Raw genomic sequence first — 14429 nt, 5'->3', positions numbered from 1 at the left:
GCTATGTTTGCCTACATCATGACAATGATTAACATTCGATTGGCTGTAAGGTGCTTTGTGATGTCATGAAAAGACATGGGGAGGAATTTGGGGGCAAGGCCATAAAATGTGGCGAGTCGTTCATAAGCCCATTGACTTTGGCGGGACCGGAAAATCCCAGCAGCAGGAGGTGCTGTAAAATTCCACCTATGATATACGCTATATGAATGCAAGCTTTTTCTGGAATGATTCCAGAATTTTTGCTTCCACTCTTCTCTGGAAACCGTTTCAGGTGTTAATGAAAAAAAGGCTTGCTTCTATATAGCCCTCTTCATGAGCTTAGAAAGTCTCAAAGTGTTTTACAGCCAGTGAAGTATTTTAGAAGAATAATTACTGTTGCAGTTAGCGTATAATATGTATGTGAAGCAATATATCTAAGCTTCAGTCCTGAACTTGCTCTTTATTTGCTTGTGTTTGTCTCCCTTGTCTTGTAGTCATGGTTTAATAGTTCTGTGGATTTCTATGTTCTCAATATCCTGCAGATACCTATGACATTAGTAGAAGAAATCAAAAAGTGGGGAATATTTACAGCATTTTCTAAATTGAAAGAAATAATATACACAAGGCAACTCATTCCCCATGGTCTCATTTCTACTTTATTGAATGATATTGCTTCTGGTACTTACGGTGTCCATTTTGATAATACATCTTTTCTTCATCAGGATCCTGAAATGCTTTACTGTACCCACACCTTCTGTAAGAAAAATACATGTCAGTAAAGCCACAGTTACAGCCAGAGGGAGCATCGAAGGGTTTCCTAAATGTAACATGTGAGAGGGTTCAAGATCTCCTTAGTGACTCTCAAATACTCCGTAGCAGTGATATGATGATTGAACAAGTCTCGAATTCTACCGGTAATTTTTAACAGTGACTAGTTTTCTATTAAAAAGTTTTCTGACTCTCCTTAATTGAAAAAAAAATCTCACATCAAAGATAGCAAATACATATCACAAAAAAGGAAAAGAGTAATCAGCCTTGTCACTGGCCTTCTCCCTCCGCCCAGTTCCATGCAAAACAAAGATAATCTTCATTCATTGCATTGCTTTAGGTATTTCTCAGCTGGATGTGTACCTTATACCTGAACATCTGGATTGATGGATACAGGGGTGAATTTCTATCATTGCTGCAGGGGCATTATTCTGGTGAAGCATATCACTGGCCATTATAGAACTTGTCCAGTTTTTATTTTACTCAGCCACATATCTATCATGTTGTTATCATGATATAAAGGCACCAATCACTCATAAGGGATTGGCTAAACACATAGGTTCATTTATTCAGACTCGGCATATGGAAACATATATACATGGATAGAAAATGTGAAAACATAACTGCAGAGCTATGTATGCTGTGTTCTGCTCTCAGGCCAAAGTGAAACTGAGACAGGTCACATGACAACTTCCCTTCTGGTGACAGTGTGCTGTTATCCCTTAAAGGGACATTACAACAAAATCCACTGTGTAAGGCACTTCCTAAATTCAGGCAGTTATCTTATCAGACTTGTGTCAGTCAACTTATCCAAATTCCTTGTATTGTGACTAGGCTAAGGAATATATCAGTCATAAGGGCTGGGTTCAATATTGCTGCACATTTCTACATCTGTAGCAGAATATATTGGTGTACTGGCAAAGTCGCAGAACTAATAATCCAAAGCTCCAGGCTAATGCTCTGGGGGCAAGGGTTCAACTCCCACCATGGCAACTGATGTTGGAATTTAAATTCAATCAATAAAATCTGGAATTGAAAGCTGGTCTCAGTCATGGTGACCATGAAACTATCATTGATTGTCCTGTCCTAGGTGGTATGCCCTGGTGACCTATTTCTTCTGCCAGGTGCATGGCCTGAATTATAACATGCAGCTCCTGTTTGTAGACCTGAGGGGTGTTTGCGGCTCCTTGTAGGCATTGCTCATCTTTAACCAGGGCCTGATCAAAGTCTGGAGCATGTTCACCTTGTGACAGCTTTCTGCTGTCAGGAGCATTGGCTATCGTCAGAGAGCCCTGCTCAGGAATCCACCCCTCCACCATTTCAGCTGGTTGGTGGAGAGGAGGGCTGTGACTGCTGGGGTGAGCAGGATTGGGGACATGCTGGGTGGTGGAGCAGTGGGCTGGATGCTTCCTCAGGAGTTGGTTCATCACACATCAGTGGACGTCCAGTTTGCGGCCAATGCCATCCATGATCTTAGAACAGTTATGCTCAGTCCTGATTATATGCGAGGTCTCGAGGAGGCGCAGGTAAGCGGCGGGCTCCCATCTGAGCACACCCCTGCTCGGACGGAATTCCACATTGGCCCCAAACCCCGAAACCTCCCTCATAAGCCAGAGCCCCACAACCTGAGGCACCTCACAGAAATGCCCTCCGTGCCCTTTAGCACAGCACGGAGAGGTTTCCTGTAAAGACCGCTGCTGCACACGCTTCACCTCTTTACCCTCGCCCGCCACCCAGACATGCCTTAGCATGCCCTGTTGCCATCTGGTGGTGGAGGTCCCCAGTGGAGGGCTTTCTACATGGGAGTCCTCCCCCTTACCATCAGGGCGCTGGGGTGGAGGGTGTTGCTCACAGCAGCACCATAGGATTGTGTCAGACACAGGCTCCCAAGATGCCAGTGTGGTTTGTGGCCTTGTGGAGCCCGTGGACCATGTATGTGTCAGTTGTTGTAGGCTGCACCCCCTTTTTAGTTATTTTAAAAACCTGTTACTTCTCTTTTGTTTACACTTCAGTCCCACGCTCTTGATCTTTGGGCACTCAGTGCGGGGTGGGAGGGAGGGAGGAGGACCTCCTCGTGAACCTGCTCCTGCGCCTGGCTAAGTTAGCCATTAACAGGACCAGGCAGCAGGGTATCAAGGGGATTGTCCGGCCTGACTGTCTGCCCCTCTTCTGCGGCTATGTTCACGGCCAGGTGTCTTCGGAGAGGGAGCATGATCGAAGATTTCCGTGCTCGGTGGGCATTGTGGGGGCTGGGGTGTTTTACTGACCCCTTTAACCACGTTTTAATTTGATGTTTGTAAGTTTCCTTTAAGATTTTGCTTTTCTTTTTGCAGTATCCCTTTAAGGGGCTGCCTCTTAATTTGTCCTTCATTTAGTTGATTCAGTTTATCTTGTTTACCAAAAGAGTTATCATTGATTGTCATTAAAAACCCATCTGCTCTTTGAAAAAGGAAATCTGTTATCCTTACCTGGCCTACGTATGACTTCAGATCCACAGCAATGTGATCAAGTCTGAACTACTCTTTAAAATGCAAGGGCCAAAGAAAGACAAGCAGTTCAAATGCTGGCCTTGCTAGCAATGCCCACATCCCATGAAAGAAATGTTAAAAAAATACATAGGGATGTATCTTAAAACTGGCAACTTGCTCCTGCACCAGGTAATTAATGCTAAGACCACTAATAGCATATACTCATACTCTTGTAATAGTTCAAGTACAAGGCATGGGTATTGGAAATTTAAATCAGGAACCTATTAGGTTATGAACAGCCCTATACCTCGCATCAGTCACTGTATTCAAGTTCTGGAGAGTTAGAAGCCACTGCTGATAAATACCTGGCTATAGTAATGACGCACTCCCAGCACAAATACAGGCCTGGCTAAAGAAAGTTGCTGCAAGTTAGTCCTGCCGCAGAACTGTCTGATTGCACGCTTGGTGTAACTGGGTCAGTGGTTATCACAAACAACAAAACAACCCTAAACAGTTATTTGTCTTAAAGTGGACAGTGAGACAGGAAAAGAAACGTATTAAACATTTTACATTTAAATCAGGTTGGGATCGGTGGAACGATAGCATATCAGTAAAATAGCCTGAGAGTAAAGTTAAACTTAAAAAGGGACAGGGAGAATAAGGAAGTAAGATTGAGAAAGGGCAAGTGAGAATACCATGAACAGTAAACGTTCTTTATTTCATATAAATTGTGATTAACTATTCCACATGCTTTGATAGCTTATCACTGTCATTTTTTTCATTTTTGGATGAGCTGAAAAGAAGCCAATGCAGCAAGTTCCCTGAACGTTCTGGCACTGTGAGGGTTTTCCTATCTAACTCTACAGTATAACATAGACAGAAGCCCCCGTGTGTGGAAACTCAGTTTGACTGGGCTCTGCACTATGTCTGGAGATCTGCAGTGTTTTCAAGAGACTCTGGCCCACACATTTAAGGTAAAAAGTATCAAATACATTAACATTTCACATCTCCTCCTGTATTTGAATAAATGCAATAACATTGTTTTTGCTTGTGTTTGTTGTTTCTTTTTTCCTCAAATTTCCGCTCTGGTTACCCGCTACCTCCAAACACAGTATCTCCAGAATCCACTGACCTCCCTTAGTCCAACCCACATGATATACTGATCCAGAAAGCTAACTAGGGGGAGGAGAGCGGAATAATTTGAGTTACAGGCATCAGAAAGGAGGCACCACGTTCTCAGAGATTAGGGCAATACTTGTGACATCCGAATGCTCTACTTGTGATAATGCAGCCAACCTGTGCCCAATGGTTTGTGTGTGGTGTGATACTGAACAACATAGATCTAGAAAGTCATTGGTTAAATCCTTTCTATGTGCTGAGTTAGCGGACCTTACTTAGAGCAGTGACCGAGTACTATAAGTTGCTTATATTCTTTTTGAGCACCATGTTGGGTGCTGTTATTTTTAAACTTTGTTGCTTTCATCGTGATCCCCAGCTCTCCATTCCTCCGGCAGTGTCACCGCTCAAACTGAGTCCTCCAGTCCACTTTGTTGGTCACGCTCAGTTGGCCACGCTCTCGCTTTTCACTCAGAAAGTTGTGAGCCTCCAACCCACATATCTATGTCACCATTAAACCTGCTACTGTCATTTCCGTAATATCACCTGAATCCACCTCCGCCTCAGCTCATCTACGGCTGAAACTCTCACCCAAGCCTTCATTATCTCTAGATTTAACTATCCCAATGCTTTCCTGACCAGAATCCTATGAGCCAACTTAAGCTCATCTAAAACGCTGCTGCCTGTATCTTAACTTGCACTGAGTCCCATTTATCCATCGCCCCAGGCTCACTGACCTACAGCAGCTCCCGGTTCAGCAAGGCCTCGATTTCAAAATTCTCATCAGTTGTTTGCAAAACTTTCCATGACTTTACCCCCCTCCCCATCTTTGTGACCTCCACCAGCCCTATAACCCTCTGAGATCTCTGCACACCACCAATTCTGGCCTCTTGCACATCCCTGATTTTAAACACTCTACCACTGGAAGTCATGCCTTCATTGTTGAGGCCCTAAGCTTTATCTCTTCCTACCCTGTCTTTGCTCCTTCGAGGCATTCCTTAAAACCTACATCATTGACCAAGGTTTTGGTCACATACCCTAATACATCCTTCCATGGCTTCATGTCGAATTTTGTTTAATAACGTTCCTATTAAGCACCTTGGGGTATCTTATTATGCTTAAGTTGCTATACAAATGCACGTTGTTGTTGTTGTTGAAGTCCCACTCCAGAGATACGAGTACAAAATGCAGGCTGGCATTACAGAGCAGTGTTGAGGGAGCACTGCACTGGTGGAGGCGTTGTCTTTTGAATGAGATGGTAAATAGTCATATACCTATTAGTTGGACTGTTCTGGAGAACAGAGGAGCTCTCCCTAGCCAATATTTATCCCTCAACCAACATCACTAAAACAGTTTACCTAATCGTTACTTTTAGTGATACCATGCCCAAGGACATGAGCTTCATTTTACAAGTACTTGACTGACGGGAAAGTGCTTTGAGACATTTTGAGGCTATGAAAGGCAATGCCCTTAGAACCAAAGAACAATTGGGACTTATGCTGCAGAAAGATGTCATTTGACCCATCACATCTGTGCCACCTATTTGTCAGAACATTCACAAACTCGTCCCAATGATGCATTGACCAATATTACTGAGAAACTATTCCTAGCGCACTACTCTATCCCCATTGTCCGACATCATGCTCAAATTAATCCTAATGTCCCAAATCCTTCTTTAGTCCATAAAACCCTCTGATTGAGATATAAACTCTCTAAGTTAGAAAAGAGAAAGAACAACTGATTTTTCTGCTCCTGATTGCTTCCCAGTGACTTCTCCAAGTGCATGGGTGGACATTTTCTTAAACTCGTTCTTGGGATGTGACTGTTGTTGGCAAGGCCAGTACTTATTGCTTATCCCTAGTTTTCCTAATTGTCTTTGAGAAGGTTGTGGTGAACCACCTTAAACCATTGCAATCCATATGGAGTTGGTATGTCCACAGTGCTGTCATCAAGGGAGATCTAGGATTTTGACCCAGTGACAGTGAAGGAACACTGATACAGTGGTGGTGTGTGACTTGGAGAGGATTTGGAGATGGGGCTATGCCCATGCCCTTGTCTTTCAAGGTGGTAGAGGTTGCAGATTTGGAAGACACTGTCAAAGGAGCCTTGGCAAGTTGCTACTGTGCATTATGTAGATGGTACACACTGCTGCCACTGTATGACGGAGGATGTCATAATGTGCCTTTAAGGGATTGCAGCATAATATCACTAGAAAGGACATGTGTCTTGCAATCCAATTTTAGCTTTGCCTTTGCTTTAAGCAGAGTACATACACACAGCTCTGCAGTTCTGATGTCCTAAAGTTTTATCCCTCTGCATAAATGTTCCCATGTGCCTAGTTTCAATCAATGAACCAACTTGTTTGAACAACCCCTTACGAGCGATTGGTGCCTTTATATGTGTGTGTGCGTGTGTGTGTGTGTATGTCTGTGTGTGCATGTGTGTGTCTGTGTGTGTGAGTGAATGAGTGAGAGAGCGAGAGAGAGGGAGGGGGGTCTGTGTGTGTGAGGGAGAGCGTGTGTGTGCACATGTGTGTGTGAGAGAGAGCCTGCATATGTGTGTGTGCGTGTGTGTGTGAGCCTGCATGTATGCATGTGTGTGTGTGTATGTATGTGAGAGAGAGTCTGTGTGTGTGTATGTGAGAGAGAGCCTGCATGTGCGTGTGTGTGTGTGTGAGAGAGAGAGACAGCCTGTGTGTATGTGTGTGTGTGAGGGAGAGACTGCGTGTGAGAGAAAGTGTGTCTGTGTATGTGAGAGAGAGTCTGTGTGTGTGTGAGAGAGTATGTGTGTGTGTGTGTATTTGAGTGTGAGAGAGTGTGTACATGAGAGAGTCTGTGTGCATGCATGTGTGCTTGTGCATGTACGTATGAGAGAGCCTGTGTTTGTGTGTATGTAAGAGTGCATGTGAGAGAGCCTGCTTGTGTGTGTGTCTATGTAAGAGTGTGTGTGAGAGAGCATGCATGTGTGTGTGTATGTAAGAATGCGTGTGAGAGAGCCTGCGTGTGTGTATGTAAGAGTGTGTGTTTCTGTGGATGTAAGAGTGTGTGTGAGAGAGCCTGTGTGTGTGTGTATGTATGTAAGAGTGTGTGTGAGAGTCTGCGCGTGTATGTGTGTACGTAAGAGTGTGTCTGAGAGTCTGCGTGTGTGTGTGTGTATGTAAGAGTGTGTGTGTGAGAGTCTGCATGCGTGTGTGTGTACATAAGAGCGTGTGTGAGAGTCTGCATGTGTGTGTGTACGTAAGAGTCTCTGTGTGTGTACGTAAGAGTGCGTGTGTGAGAGTGTGTGTATGTAAGAGTGTGTATGAGTGTCTGCGTGTGTGTGTGTATGTAAGAGTCTGTGTGAGAGCCTGTGTGTGTGTGTGTGTGTACGTAAGCGTGTGTGTGAGAGCCTGTGTGTGTGTATGTAAGAGTGTGTCTGTAAGAGTCCGTGTGTGAGTGTGTGTATTAAGAGTGTGTGTGAGAGTCTGCGTGTGTGTGTGTGTGTGTGTGTGTGTGTGTGTGTGTGTACGTAAGCATGTGTGTGAGAGCCTGTGTGTGTATGTAAAAGTGTGTGTGTGAGAGTCTGTTTGTGTGTATGTATGTAAGAGTCTGTGTGTCTGTATGTAAGAGTGTGTGTGTAAGTCTGTGTATGTAAGAGCGTGTGTGTGAGAGTGTGTGTGTGAGTGTGTGTGAGAGTCTGTGTATGTAAGAGTGTGTGTGAGAGAGCCTGTGTGTGTGTGTGTGTGTGTGTGTGTGTGTGTGTGTGTGTGTGTGTGTGTATGTAAGAGTGTATGTGTGAGAGTCTGTGTGTGAGAGTGTGTGTATGTAAGAGTGTGTGTGAGAGTCTGTGTGCAAGAGTGTGTGTATGTAAGAGTGTGTGTGAGAGTCTGTGTATGTGTGTGTGTGTGTGTGTATGTAAGAGTCTGTGTATGAGAAAGCCTGTATGTCTGTGTGTGTGTGTATGTAAGAGTGTGTGTGAGAGTCTGTGTGTGTGTGTGTGTGTGTGTGTGTATGTGTATGTAAGAGTGTATGTGTGAGAGTGTGTGTGTGAGAGTGTATGTATTTAAGAGTGCGTGTGAGAGTCTGTGTGTGTGTATGTAAGAGTGTGTGTGAGAGTCTGTGTGCAAGAGTGTGTGTATGTAAGAGTGTGTGTGAGAGTCTGTGTGCAAGAATGTGTGTATGTAAGAGTGTGTGAGAGAGTATGTGTGTGTGTGTGTGTATGTAAGAATCTGTGTATGAGAAAGCCTGTATGTCTGTGTGTGTGTGTATGTAAGAGTGTGTGTATGAGAAAGCCTGTATGTCTGTGTGTGTGTGTGTATGTAAGAGTGTGTGTGAGAGTCTGTGTGTGTGTGTGTGTGTGTGTGTATGTAAGAGTCTGTGTATGAGAAAGCCTGTATGTCTGTGTGTGTGTGTATGTAAGAGTGTGTGTGAGAGTCTGTGTGTGTGTGTGTGTGTGTGTGTGTATGTGTATGTAAGAGTGTATGTGTGAGAGTGTGTGTGTGAGAGTGTATGTATTTAAGAGTGCGTGTGAGAGTCTGTGTGTGTGTATGTAAGAGTGTGTGTGAGAGTCTGTGTGCAAGAGTGTGTGTATGTAAGAGTGTGTGTGAGAGTCTGTGTGCAAGAATGTGTGTATGTAAGAGTGTGTGAGAGAGTCTGTGTGTGTGTGTGTGTATGTAAGAATCTGTGTATGAGAAAGCCTGTATGTCTGTGTGTGTGTATATGTAAGAGTGTGTGTATGAGAAAGCCTGTATGTCTGTGTGTGTGTGTGTATGTAAGAGTGTGTGTGAGAGTCTGTGTGTGTGTGGGTGTGTGTGTGTATGTAAGAGTCTGTGTGTGAGAGAGCCTGTATGTCTGTGTGTGTGTGTGTGTATAAGAGTGTGTGTGAGAGTGTGTGTGTGAGTGTGTGTATGTAAGAGTGTGTGTGAGAGAGCCTGTGTGTGTGTGTGTATGTAAAAGTGTGTGTGCGAGAGCCTGCATGCGTGTGTGTGTGTATGTAAGAGTGTGTGTGAGAGTCTGTGTGCGAGTGTGTGTATGTAAGAGTGTGTGTGTGTGTGTGTATGTAAGAGTGTGTGTGAGAGTCTGTGTGCGAGAGTGTGTGTATGTAAGAGTGTGTGAGAGAGATCCTCTGTGTGTGTGTGTGTGTGTGTGTGTGTGTGTGTGTGTGTGTGTGAGTGTGTGTGTATGTATGTAAGAGTGTGTGTGAGAGAGCCTCCGTGTGTGTGTGCGTGTAAGACTGTGTGTGTGTGTGTATGTAAGAGTGTGTGTGAGACAGCCTGTATGTGTGTGAGTGTGGCCTGAATATTGCCGTTGGTGTGCACAAAATGACGCACGATGATGTCAGGCGTGTGTCCTGACATTATCGTGCATCATTTAGATATTACGTTTGGCGGGTGTGCGCCGGAGGTGGCTGTATGCCTGCCAAACTGACAATGGCCTGTTAAGGCCGTTAAAAAACCAACTAAAGTTGTTATCAATGCTGCCTGTCCAACCTTAAGGTTGGCGGCAGGCGAAGAACCCAGGTGGCCTTCGCATTTTTCAGGAAACCTCATCCACGGGTGGGATGAGGTTTCCTGAAGCTTTTATTAAATTATTAATGAATTTTTGCACAGTTCACAAACATCTCCCCGCTCATGTGACACTGTTACATGAGGGGACATGTTTAAATAATTTTTAACTTTATTATATAAAATATTTTATTATGTACTTAATCTCAGTGAGGCAGCTCCGTGTCTCAGGGATATTCCTGCGATCTTTCATGTGCATGCAAAATTGGCCCTCACACATTAAATGGCAACAGGCAGTCGATTGCGGGCCACCCTCGTCCAGCCCACTGACAGAGGTAAGTTTCTGGCCTGTGTGTGTGTGTGTGTGTGTGTGTGTGTGTGTGTGTGTGTGTGTGTGTGTGTGTGTGTGTGTGTGTGTGTGTGTGTGTGTGCGTGCGTGCGTGCGTGCGTGCGTGCGTGTGTGTGTGTGTGTGTGTGAGTGAGAGAGAGAGAGTGTCTATGGGCACAATTTTCCCATTGGCATGCAGGGGTTGGCCCCGCATATCCACGCATCAAATGACACACGGTGATGTCAGGCGAGCGTCCCGACATCACCGCACGCCATCACGATATTTTGTTGTGCAGGTGCGTGATGATATCCACTGTGCGCCTGCCATTAATTAACGGGCAACTTAAGGCCCTTGACTCACCAATCAACATCAATTTTTTGGCGCTCGTGCAATCTTCGGGTCGGCTCACCAGGTGCAATGGGCAGGCGGGTAGGACACATTTATATAAACCTCATCCACGGGCGGGATAAGAGGGCTCAGTGGGGTCGTGAGTGTGCTCTGTCAAATATTGATGTTTCAAAATTACTGATACTTGCCTGTGTGATCTGCAATACTTCAAAACGCGTCTGCCGACTGGACTGCTTGGACTGGACTCACAACCTTCAGGTCAGCACTCTGCAGTGAAGAATGTTGTTTGGGCCTGCAGGTTTCAGGAAGCCTCCCCTTAGCCTGGGATTGGGAGCTGAGCTCTCCACTGAAGGCACCTCCTCTGAGGAGGAAGGGAGGGCTAGAAGGGGGAGGAGGGCAGGAGTGTACATTCAGCCTCCAGGGGAGCCAACTTTGGGAGGACAGGCGCAGGCACAAGGGGTGCAGGGCCAAGAGGTAGTCCAAGGTGGAAGGGGCTGCAGAAGATGCCACTATCCTGCTGCCAGAGGGTACAGGCTGCGAAGCAGCTACCTCAATATGTCTGAGGTGCAGAGCTGAAGGAGGCTCCATCTCTCAAGGGAGGCAATCAACTATATCTGTCAGATGATAGGGCCTGAGATCTCCGCTAACTGTGTGGGTGGATACCTCATGCCAGTGGCTCTAAAGATCATAGCTGCCATCTACTTCTATGCCTCTGGCTCCTTCCAGGGGTCGTTGGGTGATCTTTGCGATGTCTCCCAATCAGCTGCCCACACTTGTGTCAAGCAGGTTACAGACGCTCTATTCAGCCTTCATCCACAGCTGTTGGGACCAGGTCAGCCAGACACAGCAAGCCAGAGGCTTCGTGGCCATTGCTGGCTTGCCCTGCTTCCAGGGTGCAATCGACTGTACACATGTGGCGATCAAGGCGCCAGCAGGTGAGCCCGGTGCCTTCGTCAACAGGAAGGGCTTCCACTCCATGAACATGCAGATAGTGTGTGATCACAGGATGCTGATTCTGCAAGTCTGTGCAAGGTACCCAGGCAGCTCCCACAACACCTACATCCTCAGACACTCCTAGGTGCTGGGGCTCTTCAGTGCTCCAGTCCGGTTGGATGGTTGGCTGCTGGGTGACAAGGGCTATCCCCTCAGAAGGTGGCTCTTGATGCCTCTCTGCCATCCAAAAACAGATGCTGAGCTGTGGTACAATGGGAGCCAGGGCACCATAAGGGCTGTGGTGGGGAGAACCATCGGTCTTCTGAAGTTGCGCTTCCAATGCCTGGACCGCTCAGAGGGTGCACTCCAGTACCCCCCAGATCTGTGTTGCTGAAAGTGGTTGCATGCTGCACTCTCCACAATCTTGCGCTGGAAAGGTGGGACGCAGTGGATGAAGAAGATGTAGACACAGTGGCTGCAGCTGCATACGATGAGTCCAGCAGTGAGTCCGAGGATGAACAGGCACAGGGAAATGCTGAGGGGGTAGACGCTGACCCAGGACTACACCAAGGAGGAAGGACACCCGGGAGGCTTTATTCCAATGAACCTTCAGCTAGCACACCACAGATGGACCTCCAGGACAAGACTGGGCTGTAGGATCCATACTCGATACCTAAGTGCCTAATCTTCCAGGTTAGGAACAGTAACTAAGGGCCTTGTTATGAAAGCTGAATGTCCCACATAGCACTCCTAACATTTCTGGAAACCATACACCTGCAGAAAAAAAGAGGCACCCTCAGCCATAGTGATGCGTCTGAATTTAATATCATAGGCAAAGAAAATTAATGAAACAAAATGACAAGGGCCATTTCAAGGTTCCAATTCCAAGCAAATCATAAAGATCTCATCTCGGGCCAGCACAAAAGCACCAGTAAAAAACCCGTGGTGTGCGTAAGGTGCCTTATGCTTTTGTTTACGGGTGCAACGTCTTGGTGTTGCCCCATTGCTGGGTGTGGCATCTGAGACAGCTGCTGACTCTGCTGTCCTGTTGGCCTTGATGACCTTGGCGGTCATCCTCTGGCTCATTGAGCCTGTGCTGGCCCCGCCTGGGAGGGAGCTGCCAGTTCCACAGCTGGCATCTCCCCAGTCGTCGTAGCCTCATCAGATGCTACGGTCACTGGCAGAGGGGCAGAGGAGCTGCTACCCTCATCCGGAGTGCTCTGAGAGGTGCCTGCAGAGATGACAGGCTGCTGTTGCGCCGATATGAGGTCGCTTTGGACCTCCCTGCTCACCGTGGATGGATGGGCACCGAGCTGGGATACTTGGTACCAAGACCATCTCCCACACTGGCACTGATCAGCTGACAATGCCGATGCGAACACTTGCTGGTCCAAGCGCATCCCCAGGAAGCCCTGATGGGTCTCCTGGAGGAGCCTCTCCACGAGAGACGCCAATCTCTCCATGGAGGACACATGGTGCTCGGTCATGAGGCTCATTGCTTCGGCGATCTTCCGTGTAGACTCCTCCACCCCAGAGACCAAGCCAAGCATAGCCTCATGTACCTCCCCCAGATGCTCCTGCACACCTGGCTGCATTTCCTGCAGCTGCTGCATTGCGGACAACTCCAGAGGCACATCATCAGGTACCGACTGAGCATGTGACTGGTCTCCCGCAGTCCTCCGACTGTCTCTGTCTCTGCCAGCTCCTCCAGTGACTGTGAAGTGCCCTCACCACTGTGCCCCGGGACACTAGCTGATGTTTTAATTCCCACCGAGATGCTAGTATCTGCGTTGCTGCCTGCCTGGCAGAGATGGTGTGACGCTGGTGAGACTTCAGGGCCCTCAGGTGTGAGAGGTGGCCTCTACTGCTCCTCCTCCCGGCCCTGCTCCATTGATGCTGATAGGAGGAACAAGGGCAGTGGATCAGTTAACGTGGGGAAAATGTCAATGTGTATCCCTGTCCCAGGGATCATTATGCGCTCATCCTCCCATAAGCAATGGTCAAGCCTTGTTGCAAACTTCAATCACTGAACATTCAGCACTGCCATGGCTGTTGAGAGAACAATGGTGACCTCACTGCTGGGCAAACACACCTGCCTGTAGCACCCCAGCCTCACCGACACCAGTGGATCTGACGCATGGCGCCTCTCCAAATCCAGGGCCTCCTGCTCAAACCATCTGAGAATAATGATCTGCACCTGGCCGCCACCAGCCCTCACCCACTCGGCTGCATTATGTGCATTCTTCTCCTGAAAAGGAGAGAAGAGCACTGATTAGTGCTACTTGTACTTGGAATCTCTTCGCTGCTGTCCCACCCTAACCAAAGCGGGACATTGCAGGGATCCAAGTGTCTCCTCACCCCAATGCTGTTGAACACTCACACAAAGATGCCAGGCCTATACCCCTCACCCCAACCCCTTGGCCAAATGCTGCCTACATCATATTGGGCACCACATGGTCTAACCTTCCATAGCAAGGAGGCACAAGCACGTGAAGCGCAGAGGACATCAGATCAATCGGTGCCACACCACCTTGAAGCTCCCCTCCCAGCATGGCATCACCCTGACTTGGACATGTCCTGGAATTCCAGCACTGCGTCTAGGTGCAGCTCCTCCAGGATGCCCCCAAAAAAGTAATGTGGGTCTCAGTGTACCACATGCTGCAGGGGCAGAACCCATCTCTTCACCACCCTCTCAGGCTGAGTTTGGCATGAGCAATATCTGCTGGTCCACCTACTTACCTGGCAGGGGAGAGACCATGATCATGGTGCTGCCTGGGCAAGGTTGTGAAGCAAATGCTATAACCAACCCGACCCTATACCATGGGTTACCTAACCCCGTCTGAGTCACGATGAAGGACAGTGAAGGAGGAGCACCTAGGGATTAGGCCTTCTTCACCAGGAGAATCCAGTTAAAGGCGTGTGGATTCGAAGCTGCGGAGATCTACTGCCTGCAAGACTTCCCCAGCGCTGGATATTTCGATGTAACGTTCAAGTGAGTGGCAGCAT

The 14429-nt window shown here is 47.3% G+C and overlaps 1 protein-coding gene across 1 annotated transcript in view; it reads right to left on the bottom strand.

Annotated features, from left to right (window-relative positions):
* The window catches only part of epha8 (eph receptor A8), a 564125-nt gene that overhangs the window by 123984 nt on the left and 425712 nt on the right, over positions 1 to 14429 (bottom strand). The window contains exon 9 of the mRNA XM_041206570.1: positions 666 to 733. Coding sequence (XP_041062504.1) covers positions 666 to 733 — 68 coding nt within the window. The remainder of the gene's footprint in view (positions 1 to 665; positions 734 to 14429) is intronic.

Source organism: Carcharodon carcharias, chromosome 15 (assembly GCF_017639515.1).
Source record: "Carcharodon carcharias isolate sCarCar2 chromosome 15, sCarCar2.pri, whole genome shotgun sequence".
NCBI classification, from domain to species: domain Eukaryota; kingdom Metazoa; phylum Chordata; class Chondrichthyes; order Lamniformes; family Lamnidae; genus Carcharodon; species Carcharodon carcharias.
The sequence above is the reverse complement of the archived record's forward strand: the minus strand, read 5'-3'. Positions and strand labels throughout refer to the sequence as shown.